At 42.2% G+C, this 21235-nt stretch overlaps 1 protein-coding gene across 2 annotated transcripts in view; it reads right to left on the reverse strand.

Annotated features, from left to right (window-relative positions):
* Positions 1-21235, reverse strand: part of LOC110526924 (sodium- and chloride-dependent glycine transporter 2-like) — a 59842-nt gene that overhangs the window by 19513 nt on the left and 19094 nt on the right. For both annotated transcript variants that reach the window (XM_036980430.1, XM_036980431.1), the window contains exons 10-12: positions 19825-19949; positions 19436-19548; positions 1899-2030 (exon numbers count right to left, since the gene is read on the reverse strand). In XM_036980430.1, coding sequence (XP_036836325.1) covers positions 1899-2030; positions 19436-19548; positions 19825-19949 — 370 coding nt within the window. The remainder of the gene's footprint in view (positions 1-1898; positions 2031-19435; positions 19549-19824; positions 19950-21235) is intronic.

Below are 21235 nucleotides of genomic sequence, written 5' to 3' on the forward strand. Positions count from 1 at the left end.
GAATAAGATTGCACCAACTCTTAGGGCAACATATATCAGAAATCTAAAAATTGCTCAAAGTCAATACATTTGGTTGGGAATCATTGATGGACAGCAATATTCAAACTTTGTTGCCAAAGGTGCCTCCACCAAGTATTAACTCTGGGGTGTGAAGACATACGTGATCAATACATCTTCGTTTTATGCGTGCGTGTGCCCGCATTCGGGAATGCTCGTTTGTGTGTGTGCTAGCATGTACAGTGGGGAGAACAAGTATTTGATACACTGCAGATTTTGCAGGTTTTCCTACTTACAAAACATGTAGAGGTCTGTAATTTTAATCATATGTACACTTCAACCGTGAGAGACGGAATCTAAAACAAAAATCCAGAAAATTACATTGTATGATTTTTAAGTAATTAATTAGCATTTTATTGCCTGACATAAGTATTTGATACATCAGAAAAGCAGAACTTAATATTGGTACAGAAACGTTTGTTTGCAATTACAGAGATCATACGTTTCCTGTAGTTCTTGACCAGGTTTGCACACACTGCAGCAGGGATTGTGGCCCACTCCTCCATACAGACCTTCTCCAGATCCTTCAGGTTTCGGGGCTGTCGCTGGGCAATACGGACTTTCAGCTCCCTCCAAAGATTTTCTATTGGGTTCAGGCCTGGAGACTGGCTAGGCCACTCCAGGACCTTGAGATGCTTCTTACGGAGCCACTCCTTAGTTGCCCTGGCTGTGTGTTTCGGGTCATTGTCATGCTGGAAGACCCAGCCACGACCCATCTTCAATGCTCTTACTGAGGGAAGGAGGTTGTTGGCCAAGATCTTGCGATACATGGACCCATCCATCCTCCCCTCAATACATTGCAGTCGTCCTGTCCCCTTTGCAGAAAAGCATCCCCAAAGAATGATGTTTCCACCTCCATGCTTCACGGTTGGGATGGTGTTCTTGAGGTTGTACTCATCCTTCTTCTTCCTCCAAACACGGCGAGTGGAGTTTAGACCAAAAAGCTCTATTTTTGTCTCATCAGACCACATGACCTTCTCCCATTCCTCCTCTGGATCATCCAGATGGTCAATGGCAAACTTCAGACGGGCCTGGACATGCGCTGGCTTGAGCAGTGGGACCTTGCTGCAGGATTTTAATCCATGACGGCTTAGTGTGTTACTAATGGTTTTCTTTGAGACTGTGGTCCCAGCTCTCTTCAGGTCATTAACCAGGTCCTGCCGTGTAGTTCTGGAGTTATCCCTCACATTCCTCATGACCATCGAGGTGAGATCTTGCATGGAGCCCCAGACCGAGGGTGATTGACCGTCATCTTGAACTTCTTCCATTTTCTAATAATTGCGCCAACAGTTGTTGCCTTCTCACCAAGCTGCTTGCCTTTTGTCCTGTAGCCCATCCCAGCCTTGTGCAGGTCTACAATTGTATCCCTGATGTCCTTACACCCTCTCTGGTCTTGGCCATTGTGGAGAGGTTGGAGTCTGTCTGATTGAGTGTGTGGAGAGGTGTCTTTTATACAGGTAACGAGTTCAAACAGGTGCAGTTAATACAGGTAATGAGTGGAGAACAGGAGGGATTCTTAAAGAAAAACTGTGAGAGCCGGAATTCTTACTGGTTGGGTGGTGATCAAATACTTATGTCATGCAATAACATGCAAATTAATTACTTAAAAATCATACAATGTGATTTTCTGGATTTTTGATTTAGATTCCGTCTCTCAACAGTTGAAGTGTACCTATGACAAAAATGACAGAAATCTACATGCTTTGTAAGTAGGAAAACCTGCAAAATCGGCAGTGTATCAAATACTTGTTCTCCCCACTGTATGTACGTGTGTGTGTAATTCCCGCATGTCTGCGTTTGTGTGTGTGTGAGTGTTTGTTTGTGTGCGTGGTGCTCTGTACCTCTGTGACCATAGGGAATCCCAGGAAGAAGAAACAGGCACAACAGATGAGTGTGAACAGAGGCTTGTTCTTTCTCAGGTACTGGGGGAACTCATCTGACACCGACGTCACTATGGTCTCAATGGTGGCAAACTGTGACAAAGGAGAAGAGCGAGGCAAGAGAGGAGAGGAGGGAGAGAGGAAAGAGGGAACAGAGGAGAGATAAGAGAAAAGAGGGGAGACAGCAGCAAGAGGGAGGACAGGAGAGGAAAGAAAAAAAGGGAGAGGGCAGAGGGGAGATAGGGGAAAGAGAAATGTGAGAGAGGGCCGATAAGAGAGGAAGGTCAAGGAAGAGAGGCGAGACAACAGTGGAAGTCAATGACAGTGAGGGAGAGAGAGTCATTACAATCACACAGGAGATACAGTATCTATGGACAAAGGGAGCCGAGAGAGGAGAAAGAGATTGAGAAATAACACCTGTTTAAAAGAGACACCAATGAGGCAAGAGTGGGAGCAGAAGAAAGTGACAAGAGGGGCCAAGAGGCCAGAGGACAAGTGCAGAGAAAAGAAAGGATGAATGCACAGATCAAGCAAAGAGAGACAGAGAGAGAGGAGCCCAATGGGACTGAGCTATCTGCCACTTCACTGCTTCTCGACATCCTCATGAGCACCCCCCCAAAATTCTCATCAATACAGTATCCCCAGCCACTTACCGCCAAGCGCTGACACACACGCACGTACACACACACACACCATTGACGTCACTAGAGCCCCGAACTATTTTGTATCAGCCCGGAGTCTTTTGCCCCGCTGGGATGGTGTAAAACAAACTAGGCGACACTGCATTACACACCGCAATGAATACTCCAATCATGGGCCCTGGCTTGGCCTGCCCTGACTTTTTAGTACTGCTAAAACCAGCAATTATGTGTACAGTGGCACTTTAGGAGGCAGAGTAAAGTGGTTTTCCAAAAGTAATTTTTTGATTAGTCCAAAGAAATCGCTTGGGTGACTGTTCATTCTCTGAGGGAGCACAAATATGAGAAGGGGAACTGGAAGTAAACTTTGTTAGCTTGCTACTTGTCACGCCCTTAGAGATCCTTAGATATCTTTTTTATGTCTCTATTTGGTTTGGTCAGGGTGTGATTTGGGGTGGGTGTTCTGTGTTCTATTATTTGTATTTCTATGTTTTGGCCGGGTAGGGTTCTCAATCAGGGACAGCTGTCTATCGTTGTCTCTGATTGAAAACCACACTTAGGTAGCCCTTTTCCCACCTGTCTTTGTGGGAAGTTGACTTTGTTTATGGCACGTAGCCTTGAGCATCACGGTTTGTTTTGTAGTGTTTATTGTTTTGTTCAGCGTCTTTTCTAAAATAAAGGAATATATACGCTCACCACGCTGCACCTTGGTCCTCTTCCTTCAACAGCCGTGACACTACTACTATAGCACATTTTGTTAGCCCAAGACTATATTATTCAGAGTTATTGACCTCACAGTAAGCCAGATTCGAGTAACTTACATTTCAACATGTTGACTCAAAAGCTGCACTGACCGATAACATCAAGCTACTTAACTAATGTTTGGGACTACCCAGTCTAGCTAGTAGTGCTGCTAAGATTAGCTACCTAGCACAATTTACGAGCAGGGTTTTGATTACAGTACAGTAGATAACGGGACACTGAATCCAACAGCTGGAGCTCTGTACACCACCTGACAATTACTGTCCAAATATGCAAAATAATGCTAATAAAGCTAGCTAACTTAAGGCTAACACGATGTTAGCCACTGTTGGTAATGACAACGTCCGCTCAATTAGCTACTGTAGCTATCTGCTGAAAAAAACAAAGCTGGATAGCCTAGTATTTTTTCCATCCAATTTATAGAAGATGGACATACGGAATTTCTTTTTCAGAAAGAGGGCGAGAGATGTAGCTCAGCAAACACAGATGGTGGTGGTATTTGCAGGAGTAAGTTAACCTCTTGTAGCTAGGGGGCACTATTTTTTTGTTTGGAAAAATAATGTTCCCAAAGTAAACAGCCTATTTCTCAGGACCAGATGCTAGAATATGCATATAATTGACAGATTGGGATAGAAAACACTCTAACGTTTCCATAACTGTCAAAATATTGTCTGTGAGTATAACAGAACTGATATTGCAGGCGAAACCCTGAGGAAAGTCCAATCAGGAAGTGCCTCTTATTTTGAAACCCTTCTGTTCCTTTGCATGCCTATCTTCCATTTAAAGGGATATCAACCAGATTACTTTTTCTCTGGCTTCCCTAAGGTGTCAACAGTCTTTAGACATAGTTTCAGGCTTTTATTTTGAAAAATGAGCGTGAAAGATCACAGAGGTGGGGGCTCTCAGAGTGAGAGACAAAATGGGGCTCAGTAGTGTGTGTGGCCTCCACGTGCCTGTATGACCTCCCTACAACGCCTGGGCATGCTCCTGATGAGGTGGCAGATGGTCTCCTGAGGGATCTCCTCCCAGACCTGGACTAAAGCATCCGCCAACTCCTGGACAGTCTGTGGTGCAACGTGGCGTTGGTGGATGGAGCGAGACATTATGTCCCAGATGTGCTCAATTGGATTCAGGTCTGGGGAACAGGTGGGCCAGTCCATAGCATCAATACCTTCCTCTTGCAGGAACTACTGACACACTCCAGCCACATGAGGTCTAGCATTGTCTTGCATTAGGAGGAACCCAGGGCCAACCGCACCAGCATATGGTCTCACAAGGGGTCTGAGGATCTCATCTCGGTACCTAATGGCAGTCAGGCTACCTCTGGCGAGCACACACAAGCACAAAGAAATGCCACCCCACACCATGACTGACTCACCGCCAAACCGGTCATGCTGGAGGATGTAGCAGGTAGCAGAACGTTCTCCACGGCGTCTCCAGACTCTGTCACGTCTGTCACATGTGCTCAGTATGAACCTGCTTTCATCTGTGAAGAGCACAGGGCGCCAGTGTCGAATTTTCCAATCTTGGTGTTCTCTGGCAAATGCCAAACGTCCTGCACTGTGTTGGGCTGTAAGCACAACCCCCACCTGTGGACGGCGGGCCCTCATACCACCCTCATGGAGTCTGTTTCTGACCGTTTGAGCAGACACATGCACATTTGTGGCCTGCTGGAGGTCATTTTGCAGGACTCTGGCAGTGCTCCTCCTGCTCCTCCTTGCACAAAGGCGGAGGTAGCGGTCCTACTGCTGGGTTGTTGCCCTCCTACGGCCTCCTCCACGTCTCCTGATGTACTGGCCTGTCTCCTGGTAGCGCCTCCATGCTCTGGACACTACGCTGACAGACACAGCAAACCTTCTTGCCACAGCTCGCATTGATGTTCTGTTAGACACGGAATCTAAAACAAAAATCCAGAAATTCACTGTGTGATTTTTAAGTAATTAATTAGCATTTTATTGCAAATCCCTCCTGTTCTCCACTCATTGCCTTTATTAACTGCGCCTGTTTGAACTCGTTACCTGTATAAAAGACACCTGTCCACACACTCAATCAAACAAACTCCAACCTCTCCACAATGGCCAAGACCAGAGAGGGTGTACGGACATCAGGGATACAATTGTAGACCTGCACAAGGCTGGGATGGGCTACAGGACAATAGGCAAGCAGCTTGGTGAGAAGGCAACAACTTTTGGCGCAATTATTAGAAAATGGAAGAAGTTCAAGATGACGGTCAATCACCCTCGGTCTGGGGCTCCATGCAAGATCTCACCTCGTGGGGCATCAATGATCATGAGGAAGGTGAGGGATCAGCCCAGAACTACACGGCAGGACCTGGTCAATGACCTGAAGAGAGCTGGGACCACAGTCTCAAAGAAAACCATTAGTAACACACTACGCCGTCATGGATTAAAATCCTGCAGCGCACGCAAGGTCCCCCTAATCAAGCCAGCACATGTCCTGGCCCGTCTGAAGTTTGCCAATGACCATCTGGATGATCCAGAGGAGGAATGGGAGAAGGTCATGTGGTCTGATGAGACAAAAATAGAGCTTTTTGGTCTAAACTGCACTCGCTGTGTTTGGAGGAAGAAGAAGCATTAGTACAACCCCAAGAACACCATCCCAACCGTGAAGGATGGAGGTGGAAACATCATTCTTTGGGGATGCTTTTCTGCAAAGGGGACAGGACGACTGCACCACATTGAGGGGAGGATGGATGGGGCCATGTATCGCGAGATCTTGGCCAAGAACCTCCTTCCCTCAGTAAGAGCATTGAAGATGGGTCGTGGCTGGGTCTTCCAGCATGACAACGACCCGAAACACACAGCCAGGGCAACTAAGGAGTGGATCGGTAAGAAGCATCTCAAGGTCCTGGAGTGGCCTAGCCAGTCTCCAGGCCTGAACCCAATAGAAAATCCTTGGAGGGAGCTGAAAGTCCGTATTGCCCAACGACAGCCCCGAAACCTGAAGGATCTGGAGAAGGTCTGTATGGAGGAGTGAGCCAAAATCCCTGCTGCAGTGTGTGCAAACCTGGTCAAGAACTACAGGAAACGTAGTTTCTCTGTAATTGCAAACAAAGGTTTCTGTACCAAATATTAAGTTCTGCTTTTCTGATGTATCAAATACTCATGTCATGCAATAAAATGCAAATGAATTACTTAAAAATCATACAACGTGATTTTCTGGATTTTTGTTTTAAATTCCGTCTCTCACAGTTGAAGTGTACCTATGATTAAAAAAAATACAGACCTCTACACGCTTTGTAAGTAGGAAAACCTGCAAAATCTGCAGTGTATCAAATGCTTGTTCTCCCCACTGTAGATGGGTTGGCTTACAACATCACAAAAACAATTCAGATTGTTTAATTGTAACATGTATAGAGGTTGCAGGTGTGATTGCAGGGCACAGTGAAAATCGTAGGCTTCGAACTCCAACACGCAGGACTAGTGAAATTAAATAATAAAAATGGTAATAAAAACAATATAAATAGAAATAGCACTATATACAGTTGAAGTCAGAAGTTTACATACAGTTTAGCCAACTACATTTAAACTCAGTTTATCACAATTCCTGACATATAATCCTAGTAAAAATACCATGTCTTAGGTCAGTTAGGATCAACATTTTATTTTAAGAATGCTTTTATTTATTTTATCACATTCCCAGTGGGTCAGAAGTATCCATACACTCAATGAGTATTTGGTAGCATTGCCTTTAATTTGTTTAACTTGGGTCAAACATTTCAGGTAGCCTTCTACAAGCTTCCCACAATAAGTTGGGTGAATTTTGGCCCATTCCTCCTGACAGAGCTGGTGTAACTGAGTGAGGTTTGTAGGCCTCCTTGCTCTCACACGCTTTTTCAGTTCTGCCCACAAATATTTGACAGGATTGAGGTCAGGGCTTTGTGATAGCCACTCCAAAACCTTGACTTTCTTGTCCTTAAGCCATTTTGCCACAACTTTGGAAGTATGCTTGGGGTCATTGTCCATTTGGAAGACCCATTTGCTTTACCTTCCTGACTGATGTCTTGAGATGTTGCTTCAATATATCCACGTAATTTTACTACCTCATGATGCATCTATTTTGTGAATTGCACCAGTCTCTCCTGCAGCAAGGACCCCCACAACATGATGCTGCCACCCCCGTGCTTCACAGTTGGGATGGTGTTCTTCAGCTTGCAAGGCTCCCCCTTTTTCCTCCAAACATAATGATGGTCATTATTGCCAAACAGTTCTATTTTTGTTTCATCAGACCAGATGACATTTCTCCAAAAAGTATGATCTTTGTCCCAATGTGCATTTGCAAAATGATGTTCTACAGATGGTGCTCCTGTAGAACACTGTGAGGGCCCTCGGGGAAAGGCTGAATTTCTTGTTGTATCTTCTTCACTACGGTGTGTCTGAGATGTGTACGCCAAGGAATTTTACATTATTTACCGTCTCCACGGCGGCCCCGTTGATGAGGATTGGGGCGTGTCCAGCCTGCTTCCTCCTAAGTCCACAATGCGCCCCTTTGTTTTGCTAACGTTGAGGGAGAGGTTGTTTACCTCCTCCCTGTAGGTTGTCTCATCATTATTGGTGATCAGGCCTACTACAGTTGTGTCTTCAGTGAACTTGATGATGGAGTTGGAACTGTGTGAGGCCCCACAGTCATGGGTATACAGAGAATGCAGGAGGGGACAGAGGACGCACCCTTGTGTGGCCCCCGGGTTGAGGATCGGTGTCGAGGAGGTAATGATATCTACCACCACCACCTGGGGTTGGCCCATTGTCATCGGGTCATTGTGCTTGAATCTTGAGAAAAAGGTGTTTAACTTGGCTTGTAGGTGGCTGGCTTTCTTTTAGTAATCCATGATCGTTAGGAGCCTTTGCCACATACGCCTTGTGTCCGACCCATTGAATTACTCCTCCACTTTGTCTCTATACTTGTTTTTCGCCATCTTGGTCGATCTGTGTAATTCATATTCGTACTGTTTAACCAAATTATTGTCCCCGGTCACCTTGCCCTGTTTATAAGCAGCATCTCTCTCTTTCAGTTTTCCTACAAGACTGCTATCAATCCACGGTTTTTGATTCGGGTCAGTTTTGAAAGATACTATCGGTATCACATAATTTGTGACTCGTTTCAGGAAACTAGGTGTATGTCGCATGTCACTACTTTACAAGAAAGCCATTTGATGTGCCTTAATAACAAACTTGTGTGCCATCTGTAAATATGAATAAAATTGTTAAATTACGAGCCTAGTTGGTTTAGCCATGGAACAAGTGAGCAACCTTCCTGCTAGCCATGTTTGGCTGAGATAATGAGTGGGCTGGACATGCCGAGAGATGAGTTTGAATTGGTCTGCCATGTAGCACACTTCTTTCTATAATATAAGCTGGTCAGTATGTGTAGATAATCCTTTCTAATGCAGCATTTTTGAAAGATATCACATAGTAGAACTGCATAAGTGTTGCTCTCCACTTTCTGGAGGACCGAGTTTTAAAATCAGTGGAATTACAGTATGATAGCTAAGGAGATGGGGAAAATTCTGCCGTTTGATTGCAAAAATGCAGACGGAGTCAAAGAGAACACACACAGAAGGCTCCGGATTACATCTTCCAACTAAGGGCAACCATGGCATCTGTGACAGAGGGTGAAGCCTCCATCCATGTATACGTTAAGAGAGTCTAGATAGCTACATTTTCAGATATTACACTTTTCTATTTTTGTCAGAAAGTCGTTTTCATTTCAAGTTCAAGTGTACTGTTAGCTAGCTAACGTTACATGTATGAGCTGTGTAGTAATATTATTCGTATCTCAGAGACATTTGATTTGCTAGTTATAGCCGAATGTTAGCTAGCTAACATTGAACATGGTTGGTTAGCGACCGCCAGATTCATGCAGGGTAGCATTATGAGTTGGGATTATGGTTTATTGTTTAACTACCTAGCTACATGCCTAAACAAAAGACTTCACAATGAAAGTAACAATTTCAATAGAATGTTTATGATGTCACTATGACAACTTGTAAATTCGCTCTGGCTATCTACTCTGACTTCAGAGAACTCTCGTCTGAGTGTTGCAGAGCGCAGAATAACTGATGAATTTACGAACGCTCAACACCCATTGAATATGGCCAGTGTCAGTAAACGTTGGCAAAATATTTATTTTTGTTAAATTGTTGCCAGCAGCACAGTTGCAATGCTCTGGATAACATTAAACAGCCTAACCAGCTCTGCTAGGGCGAATAAAATGGTCAGAGTGAGCTGCTCTCTCCTTTGTGTCTTGAAGTAGCTAGCAAGCTAGCCAACGTTAGCCAGTTAGCTTGGGTAACTGCTGTTGTTAAGTCAGAATGCCCGGATCAACCCTACTTTCGGCCAGATCGTCCAGTGTGCACTCTGAATGCTCTGAGAGCAAAACGCTCTGAATTTACAAACGGCCAATCTGACAACACTCCTGTTTTATAGAATTGATCGGGTTACTACTTGAAACCAACAAACGCCCCATAATATCTGGCCCTCTGCACTCCCTAAATCGCTGCATTGAACGGTCCAGCAGACTTTTAGCCCTCCATAACTGTCTACGAGACTATTGCAGCTCTGTGGGTGTAATATTTATTGACAATTTTGATACCATCTAGAAACAAAGCTTGTATTATGAGGATGGGATCCATCCAAATCATTTGGGTTCCTGGATCCACTCACAGCATTGTAAGGCTGCGTTGAGACAATGACTTATCAATGACCCAAGCCCAACTACTTTAATCCCTAGCTTTGTGTCGCTGAGTTGTCATTATGCTTCAGCAAATGCACATTATCCCAGCGGCGTTAGAAGACAATGTAAGTAACCAAATGTATATCCCTCTTACTGCCCTGGATGCCTCTGCTGACCCTACAGCTATTGTACGCAGTAATCATATGCCTATGAACCAGTTATACAGTTAGCACTGAGGTGGTGTGCCCTAGCAGGAAGTCCACTGTGTGCAGCTCACCCTGCACTAACATAAAACACCTGAGCATGCTAAGTTTCCCAGTAAAGCAAGAAAAACAATCAAAGCATTCCAGAAAAGTGTTAAAAATAGCCCACATTAACATATGTAAATTAAGAAACAAGGTTCATGAAATCAATCATTTGCTAGTGACAGATGACATTTATATTCTGACAATCTCTGAAACTCACTTAGATAATACCTTTGATACAGTGTTAGCAATACATGGTTATAAGATACAGAAGATACAGAACTAACTAAAAGGTGGAGGTGTGGCTGTTTATATTCAGAACCACATTCCTGTAAAGCTTAGAGAGGATCTCATGTTAAAAACTGTTGAAGTAATATGGCTACAGGTTCATCTGCCTCACCTAAAGCTCATTCTGGTGGGAAGCTGCTATAGGCCACCAAGTGCTAACAGTCAATATGTCAAATGCTTGATAATGTATGTGCTATCAATAGAGAAGTATATTTTCTGGGTGATTTCAATATTGACTGGCTATCATCAGGCTGCCCACTCCAGAGAGAACTTCAAACGGTAACCCTGTTCAGGTTGTCAATCAACCTGCCAGGGTAGTTACAAACAGCACAGGAATGAAATCATCAACATGTATTGATCACATCTTTACTAATGCTGCAGAAATTTGTTTGAAAGCAGGAAAACCAAAGTTCCAAAGGCTGGGCCTAATATAGTGTATAAGAGGTCATACAAGAAGTTTTGGAGCGATTCCAATGTTGTTGTAAAGAATATTTGTTGGTCCGTGATGTGTAATGGGAAACGGAAGGGAAAGAGGGATACCTAGTCAGTTGTACAATTGAATGCATTAATTTAACCCAACACCTCTGAATCAGAGAGGCTAACACCGACATTCACGTCATCGGTGGCCGGGGAACAGTGGGTTGCTGCCTTGCACTGCCTTGCTCAGGGGCAGAATGGCAGATTTTTACCTTGTCAGCGTTCGGTTACTGGCCCAACGCTCCTCCCTGCTGCCCCATGAGGAGCAACCAGACGCTGCACTTGACACATTTCTGAAATTGCTTATCCCAGTTACCAATAAGCATGCACACATTAAGAAAATGACTGTAAAAACTGTTAAATCATTGTGGATTGATGAGGAATTAAAACACATTTTGGTTGAGAGGGCTAAGGCAAAAGAAAAGGGAAATAGGTCTGGCTGTACAACTGATTGGCAAACATACTGCAAATTGAGAAATAGTGACTAAACTGAATAAAAAGAAGAAGAAACTACACTATGAAACAAAGATAAATGACAAAGAATGATAGTAAAAAGCTTTGGAGCACCTTAAATGAGATTTTGGGCAAAAAGGCAAACTCCGCTCCATCATTCATTGAATCAGATGGCTCATTCCTCACAAAACTCACTGTTATTGCCAACTACTTTAATGATTTTTTTCATTGGCAAGATTAGCAAATTTAGGCATGACATGCCAGCAACAAACGCTGACACTACACATCCAAGTATATCTGACCAAATTATGAAAGACAAGAATTGTAATTTTCAATTCCATAAAGTAAGCGTGGAAGAGGTGAAAATTATTGTTGTCTATCAACAATGACAAGCCTCTGGGGTCTGACAACTTGGATGGAAAATTACTGAGGATAATAAGCGGACGATATTGCCACTCCTATTTGTCATATCTTAAATTTAAGCCTACTAGAAAGTGTGTGCCCTCAGGCCTGGAGGGAAGCAAAAGATATTCCACTATCTAAGGATAGTAAAGCCCCCTTTATTGGCTCAAATAACCGACCAATCAGCCTGTTACCAACCCTTTGTAAACTTTTGAAAAAATTGTGTTTGACCAGATTCAATGCTATTTTACAGTAAACAAATCGAAAACAGACTTTCAGCACACTTAGCACGCTTATAGGGAAGGACATTCAACAAGCCCCGCACTTACACAAATGACTGATGATTGGCTGAGAAAAATGTATGATAAAAAGAATAGTGGTGCTGTTTTGTTCGACATCAGTTTGGATTTGACATTATCGATCATAGTCTGCTGCTGGAAAAACATATGTGATATGGCTTTACACCCCCTGCTATATTGTGGATAAATAGTTACCGGTCTAACGGAACACAGAGGGTGATCTTTAACGGAAGCCTCAAACAAAATCCAGGTAGAATCAGGCCCCTTAGTTTTTTGGATTTGACATTATCGATCATAGTCTGCTGCTGGAAAAACATATGTGATATGCCTTTACACCCTCTGCTATATTGTGGATAAATAGTTACCGGTCTAACGGAACACAGAGGGTGATCTTTAACGGAAGCCTCAAACAAAATCCAGGTAGAATCAGGCCCCTTAGTTTTTTCAGTCTTTACTAACGACATGCCAGTCTATGTATGCGGATGACTTAACACTATACACGTCAGCTACCACAGCGACTGAAATGACAGCAACACTTACAAAGAGCTGCAGTTAGTTTCAGAATGGGTGGCAAGGAATAAGTTAGTCCTAAATATTTCAAAAACTAAAAGCACTGTATTTAGGACAAATCATTCATTAAACCTCAACCAAATCTTGTAATGGATAATGTGGTAATTGAAGAAGTTGAAGAGACTAAACTGCTTGGAGTAACCCTGAATTGTAAACTGTCATGGTCAAAACATATTGATACAACAGTAGCTAGTCTGTCTATAATAAATCACTACTCTGCATTCTTAACAGCACTATCAACAAGGCAGGTCCTACAGGCCTTAGCTTTGTCGCACCTGGACTACTGTTCAGTCGTGTGGTCAGGTACCACAAAAAGGGACTTTGGAAAATTTGGAAAATTGTAATTGGCTCAGAACAGGGCAGCACGGCTGGCCCTTGGATGTACACAGAGAGCTAACATTAATAATATGCATTTCAATCTCTCTTGGCTCAAAGTGAAGGAGAGATTGACTTCATCACTACTTGTATTTGTGAATGCACCGAACTGTTTGAACTACTGGCACACAGCTTGGACAACCATGCATACCCCACAGTCCCCAAGTCCAGAACAGACTATGGGAGGCGCACAGTACTAGATAAAGCCATGACTACATGGAACTGTATTCCACATCAAGTAACTCATGCAAGCAGTAAAATTAGATTTAAAAAACACATCAAAATACACATTATGGAACAGCGGGGACACATGCATACAAACACACAATAACATACGCACTATACACACACGTACACATGGATTTTGTATTGTAGATATGTGGTAGTAGAGTAGGGGCCTGAGGGCACAAACTTAATATGTTGTGAAAGCATTGTAAAAAGGAATAACTGCCTTAATTTTGCTGGACCCCAGGAAGAGTAGCTTCTGGGGATCCACAATAAATACGAATATTCCTCTGCAGCTCCACGGAGGCCAAACAGCTTATTTCCATGAACCCCTGTGAGCTATGCTGTGTAAAAAAAAATCACCACAATCACACACAAAGTGAAAGCACATGTGCCACTGATCCCTCCAATTAGAGCGTTCACACCCCGCAGAGGCAGTTGTTGATGAGGTCAGAAGTGGATCCCCTTCTCCCTTTTCTTCTTCCCCACCTCTTTCTTGCTCTATTCATCTTGCATCTTTCTTCTGTCTCCCATTTCCCACTCCCCTCTCTTTTTCTTCCGTCTCCACTCATCCTATGTCTGTATTCCCCTCACCACTGGTACTCTTGTTCTCTCTCTATTTCCCTCTTCCATCTGTCTAATCTCTCCCTTCTCCCTTTCCCTTTCTCTCTCTCAAAACTGTCATATAGGGCTACATACAGTTGAAGTCGGAAGTTTACATGCACCTTAGCCAGATACATTTAAACTCTGTTTTTCACAATTCCTGACATTTAATCCAGGTAAAAATGCACTGTCTTGGGTCAGTTAAGATCACCACTTTATTTTAAAAATGTGAAATGTCAGAATAATAGTAGAGAGAATTATTTATTTCAGCTTTTATTTCTTTCATCACATTCCCAGTGGGTCAGAAGTTTACATACACTCAAATTGTATTTGGTAGCAATGCCTTTAAATTCTATAACTTGTGTCAAACGTTTTTGGGTAGCCTTCCACAAGCTTCCCACAATAAGTTGGGTGACTTTTGGCCCATTCAGAGCTGGTGTAACTGAGTCAGGTTTGTAGGCCTCCTTGCTCGCACATGCTTTTTCACGTCTGCCCACAAATTTTCTATGGGATTGAGGTCAGGGCGTTGAGATGGCCACTCCAATGCCTTGACTTTGTTGTCCTTAAGCCATTTTGCCACAACTTTAGAAGTATGCTTGGGGTCATTGTCCATTTGGAAGACCCATTTGCGACCAAGCTTTAACTGATGTCTTGAGATGTTGCTTCAATATATCCACATAATTTTCCTACCTCATGATGCCATCTGTTTTGTGAAGTGCACCAGTCCCTCCTGCAGCAAAGCACCCCCACAATATGATGCTGCCACCCCCGTGCTTCACGGTTGGGATGGTGTTCTTCGGCTTGCAAGCGTTCCCCTATTTCCTCCAAACATAATGATGGTCATTATGGCCAAACAGTTCTATTTTTGTTTCATCAGACCAGGGGACATTTCTCCAAAAAGTACGATCTTTGTCCCCATGTGCAGTTGCAAACCGTAGTCTGGCTTTTTAATGGCGGTTTTGAAGCAGTGGCTTCTTCCTTGCTGAGCGGCCTTTCAGGTTATGTCGATATAGGACTTGTTTTACTGTGGATATATATACTTTTGTACCTGTTTCCTCCAGCATCTTCACAATGTCCTTTGCTGTTGTTCTAGGATTGATGTGCACTTTTCGCACCAAAGTACGTTCATCTCTAGAAGACAGAACGCATCTCCTTCCTCAGCGGTATGACGGCTGCGTGGTCCCATGGTGTTTATACTTCAGTACTATTGTTTGTACAGATGAACGTAGTACCTTCAGGCATTTGGAAATTGCTCCCAAGGATGAACCAGTTGTGGAGGTCTACAATTTTTTTCTGAGGTCTTGGCTGATTTCTTTTGATTTTTCCATGATGTCAAGCAAAGAGGCACTGAGTTTGAAGGTAGGCCTTGAAATACATCCACAGGTACACCTCCAATTGACTCAAATTATGTCAATTAGTCTATCAGAAGCTGTGTTACGTCATGAACATGATGGGGACGAAGCCCAAAACAAACATATGTGTATATATATATATATATATGCTTTCACTATATATATATATATATATATACACACATGTTTGTTTTGGGCTTCGTCCCTATCATGTTCATGACGTACTCTATTTTGGGTAGAGAAATGAAACCCCCTATTCGTATTCCTGAGCCTGCCTCCTATCATGATACAATGTGACAGAATAATCAACCTATCTAATGGAGACAGAAATATGTGGAGTGGTTGAAAAACTAGTTTTAATGACTCCAACCTAAGTGTACATCAACTTCCGACTTCAACTGTATATACAAATAATGATGGATTGGATTCATATGGCATTTAAATATAGCACATATAGAAATATTTTGTCACCAGTTCACAGCAAGTTTCACACTACAGAGCAGTTATGTCACCTCCTCCACCACCCATAACCAAAATGTATGAAACATGGAATCCCCTACCTAGGCAGTCTACCTTGCTCTGTTGCCCCCAACCTAAAAAAAAGTTTGGCTTCTATTGGTTTCAATTGACAATATTGGTGCCAGAGGGCCTGATGGTGCTTCGTGGCCTGCGTGGAAATCAAACTTGGGAGAAGACTGGCAACCACAACAACACACACAAGGCCCTTTTAAAATCAACGATGCGGAGAACGCGGATGGAATTACGTATTCCAGAAATTAAAATGGAATTCAACAATATAAAAAAAACTATTTAAACTTAGGAGGAAATCAACTAAATGTATTGCTCCACAATGAAATAGGTTAGCCAGCCTGCCAGCTTAGTGGAGTCTGCCACTAGCACAGTCAGTGTTGTCAGCTCAGCTATCCCCATTGAGACCGTGTCTGTGCCTCGACCTAGGTTGGGCAAAACTAAACATGGCAGTGTTCGCCTTAGCAATCTCATAAAGATAAAGACCTCCTCCATTCCTGCCATTATTGAAAGAGATTGTGATACCTCACATCTCAAAATAGGGCTACTTAATGTTAGATCCCTTATTTCAAATGCAGTTATAGTCAATGAACTAATCACTGATCATAATCTTGATGTGATTGGCCTGACTGAAACATGGCTTAAGCATGATGAATTTACTGTGTTAAATGAGGCCTCACCTCCTGGTTACACTAGTGGCCATATCCCCTGCGCATCCCGCAAAGGCGGAGGTCTTGCTAACATTTACGATAGCAAATTTCAATTTTAAAAAATGACGTTTTCGTCTTTTGAGCTTCTAGTCATGAAATCTATGCAGCCTACTCAATCACTTTTTATAGCTACTGTTTAAAGGCCTCCTGGGCCATATACAGCGTTCCTCATTGAGTTCCCTGAATTCCTATCGGACTTTGTAGTCATAGCAGAAAATATTCAAATTTTTGGTAACTTTAATATTCACATGGAAAAGTCCACAGACCCACTCCAAAAGGCTTTCGGAGCCATCAACGACTCAGTGGGTTTTGTCCAACATGTCTCTGGACCTACTCACTGTCACAGTCATACTCTGGACCTAGTTTTGTCCCATGGAATAAATGTTGTGGATCTTAATGTTTTTCCTTATAATCCTGGTCTATCGGACCACCATTTTATTACGTTTGCAATTGCAACAAATAATCTGCTCTGACCCCAACCAAGGAGCATCAAAAGCCGTGCTATAAATTCACAGACAACACAAAGATTCCTTGATGCCCTTCCAGACTCCCTCTGCCTACCCAAGGACGTCAGAGGACAAAAATCAGTTAACCACCTAACTGAGGAACTCAATTTAACTTTGCGCAATACCCTAGTTGCAATTGCACTCGTAAAAACTAAAAATATTTCTCATAAGAAACAAGCTCCCTGGTATACAGAAAATACCCGAGCTCTGAAGCAAGCTTCCAGAAAATTGGAACGGAAATGGCATCACACCAAACTGGAAGTCTTCCGACTAGCTTGGAAAGACAGTACCGTGCAGTATCGAAGAGCCCTCACTGCTGCTCGATCATCCTATTTTTCCAACTTAATTGAGGAAAATAAGAACAATCCGAAATGTATTTTGATACTGTCACAAAGCTAAGTAAAAAGCAGCATTCCCCAAGTGAGGATGGCTTTCACTTCAGCAGTAATAAATTCATGAACTTCTTTGAGGAAAATATCATGATTATTAGAAAGCAAATTACAGACTCCTTTTTAAATCTGCGTATTGCTTCAAAGCTCAGTTGTCCTGAGTCTGCACAACTCTGCCAGGACCTAGGATCAAGAGAGACACTCAAGTGTTTTAGTACTATATCTCTTGACACAATGATGAAAATAATCATGGCCTCTAAACCTTCAAGCTGCATACTGGACCCTATTCCAACTAAACTACTGAAAGAGCTACTTCCTGTGCTTGGTCCTCCTGTGTTGAACATTATAAATGACTCTCTATCCAACGGATGTGTACCAAACTCACTAAAAGTGACAGTAATAAAGCCTCTCTTGAAAAAGCCAAACCTTGACCCAGAAAATATAAAAAACTATCGGCCTATATCGAATCTTCCATTCCTCTCAAAAATTTTAGAAAATGATGTTTCGCAGCAACTCACTGCCTTACTGAAGACAAACAATGTATATGAAATGCTTCAGTCTGGTTTTAGACCCCATCATAGCACTGAGACTGCACTTGTGAAGGTGGTAAATGGCCTTTTAATGGCATCAGACCAAGGCTCTGCATCTGTCCTCGTGCTCCTAGATCTTAGTGCTACTTTTGATTCCATCGATCACCACATTCTTTTGGAGTGATTGGAAACCCAAATTGGTCTACACGGACAAGTTCTGGCCTGGTTTAGATCTTATCTGTCGGAAAGATCTCAGTTTGTCTCTGCGAATGGTTTGTCCTCTGACAAATCAACTGGAAATGTCGGTGTTCCTCAAGGTTCCGTTTTAGGACCACTATTGTTTTCACTATATATTTTACCTCCTGGGGATGTCATTCGAAAACATAATGTTAACTTTCACTGCTATGCGGATGACACACAGCTGTACATTTCAATGAAACATGGTGAAGCCCCAAAATTGAAGTCTGTATTTCAGACATAAGGAAGTGGATGGCTGCAAACGTTCTACTTTTAAACTCGTTCTAGGTCCCAAGAAACAAAGAGATCTTCTGTTGAATCTGACAATTAATCTTAATGGTTGTACAGCCGTCTCAAATAAAACTGTGAAGGACCTTGGCGTTACTCTGGACCCTGATCTCTCTTTTGACGAACATATCAAGATTGTTTCAAGGACAGCTTTTTTCCATCTACGTAACATTGCAAAAATCAGAAACTTTCTGACCAAAAATGACAGCACTTTGAGATATCAGCTGATGTACGAAGGGCTATATAAATACATTTGATTTGATTTATTAAAGTTATTCAAGAATTATTTCATTTACCCAAGATTATCATAAGACATGAACAAAATGTATCAGTGATTAGTATTTCCCTTAAACTTTCTGAAGAGGCAACACTGGAATGCCCCTGTCTGTGTGTGCGTTTATCTAACACTTTGTGTAGCCATTAGCGATGATGCTAATAATGATAACCGTCTTCTGGGTAGATGGAAAGGCTTTCCCAAAAACCTTCTCAATTAAATGTGAACTACAAAGTAGCCTATGCCTACCTGGCAGAGTGATATCATGACTATTTGTATCAATCCAGTGGTGATTTGTTTAGCAAACTCTGCAATCATGTGTGCTACAGAAACACTGCTAACCAAACAAGGCTCTTGCTTTGCACACATGTAGCTACACCCAAAAATAAAATGTTCTCAGAATTATTACAGCCCTAAAAAGTGGTTGCCTGATGTGGTTTAAGCATTCTTGTGGATAAAAAAAAAATCTAATTTTGTTGTTTTTCTATGAATGATTTTGAGAGCGAAAACCTGACAAAACGGGAAAAACTGAAACCTTGACAAACAAAACAGAGAAAATGTAATTTGGGGGAAAAAAAATAAACAGAATTAGACAAAACATTTTTTAACAGATTTTATAGGGCCCTACAAACACACACATTGAGGCTTGATTACCATGGTATCCAGGCCGAGGGTCAGCAGCATGAGGAAGAAGATGATGGCCCAGAAAGGAGAGAGTGGGAGTCTGGTCAGAGCCTCTGGGTACACCACGAACGCTATGCCTGGACCTGCGAGTGTTAAAGCAGATTGATAATCAGAGACAAAAGTGCCAGTAAATACTGAACAAAAGCAACTATCTACTCTGACTTGGGTTGTGTGCATATCGAAACAGTACTATTACACTTCAGAATTGTCCAAGCCACTCTCTATCTCTGGTCATACACTATCTAATCCTACCAGACCTAGGTTTCAAATAATTTCAAATACTTTGTGTATTTTGATTTTTCAAGCATTTGAACCCAGGTCTGGATGCTTCATGAACCCTATATGAATGTGTCATTTACCTTCATCAGCCACCTTCTCAATGGGCACCTTCAGTTCGTGGGCCATGAATCCAATGACGGAAAAGATGACGAACCCAGCGAATATACTGGTGGCACTGTTAACTATGCACACTATGATGGTGTCCCTAAACAAGAGAAGAGAGAGACAAGAAAGGGATGTAAATGTTACAGGGCTGTAACACTTACAGTATTTGAGAACTTAGAACTCCATTTTTGGAGTATTATCACACTCAAGTGAGTGGCTATATGTTGGTAATTGTTATAATGTGTCAAAATGTCAAAACATTATAATAACATAACCTAAGGATGTTCTAAGTGTTACACAGGAGTTGGTTTTGTTAAAATAATGTCTTCTTTTACATATCTATCGACCATCGTCATGTGTGATATTGAATAAATGTATGAACAAATAAATGAATTATCTTCTGTGCAGTCTTATCCAAATGCATAACATTTGTGGAGTGGTTCAACAGTTCCCTCTAGTGAGAAAACTATGGCCTCATACCAAGGGAGAGAGTATACTGTGCCAGTCTCTGCTAGTAGCAGTTTTACTTCTTGTTTATATGTTGTGATATTGTCACGGTACTCAGTATCACAACACTCAAATGATCATGGCAAGAAACAAAACATGAAGCAGACAGATTTTCATGATGACAATTGTATGTTGGAAATAAACAAACAGCTAGCAACGTGCATGCCCCGCCCACCTCAGGATTCCCCCTTTTCCAGCCATTATTTCCCTTTTTTTGTGAGGTGTAAATTCACCTGTCACAGAATTGTTGCTGGATAGATTAATTTAAAACGAAAATCAATGTACACTACCGTTTAAAAGTTTGGGTTCACTTAGAAATGTCCTGTCCAATAAAATAATATCAAATTGATCAGAAATACATAATGTTGTAAATTACATTTTAGCTGGAAACGGGCAGATTTTTTATGGAATATCTATATAGGCGTACAGAGGCCCATTATCAGCAACCATCACTCCTGTGGTCCAATGGCACATTGAGTTAGCTAATCCAAGTTTAGCATTTTAAAAGGCTAATTGATCATTAGAAAACCCTTTTGCAATTATGTTAGCACAGCTGGAAAATGTTGTTCTGATTAAAGAAACAATAAAACAGGCCTTTAGACTAGTTGAGTATCTGGAGCATCAGCATTTGTGGGTTCGATTACAGGCTTAAAATGGCCAGAAACAAATACCTTTCTTCTGAAACTTGTCAGTCTATTCTTGTTCTGAGAAATTAACAACTCTTTATTAATAAATCCTTTATATCAAATTTCAGCCAAACTGACCAGCCGAGTCGCCTGCATGCCCGACCCCCACCAGTTTAGTCAATAGCTCAACTCTCTCCCAACACAAGTTCCTTCCCAGTTCCCACCTTACATTTTTTTTTAAACAAAAAACCCC

The sequence above is a fragment of the Oncorhynchus mykiss genome, chromosome 6, assembly GCF_013265735.2.
Source record: "Oncorhynchus mykiss isolate Arlee chromosome 6, USDA_OmykA_1.1, whole genome shotgun sequence".
NCBI lineage: Eukaryota > Metazoa > Chordata > Actinopteri > Salmoniformes > Salmonidae > Oncorhynchus > Oncorhynchus mykiss.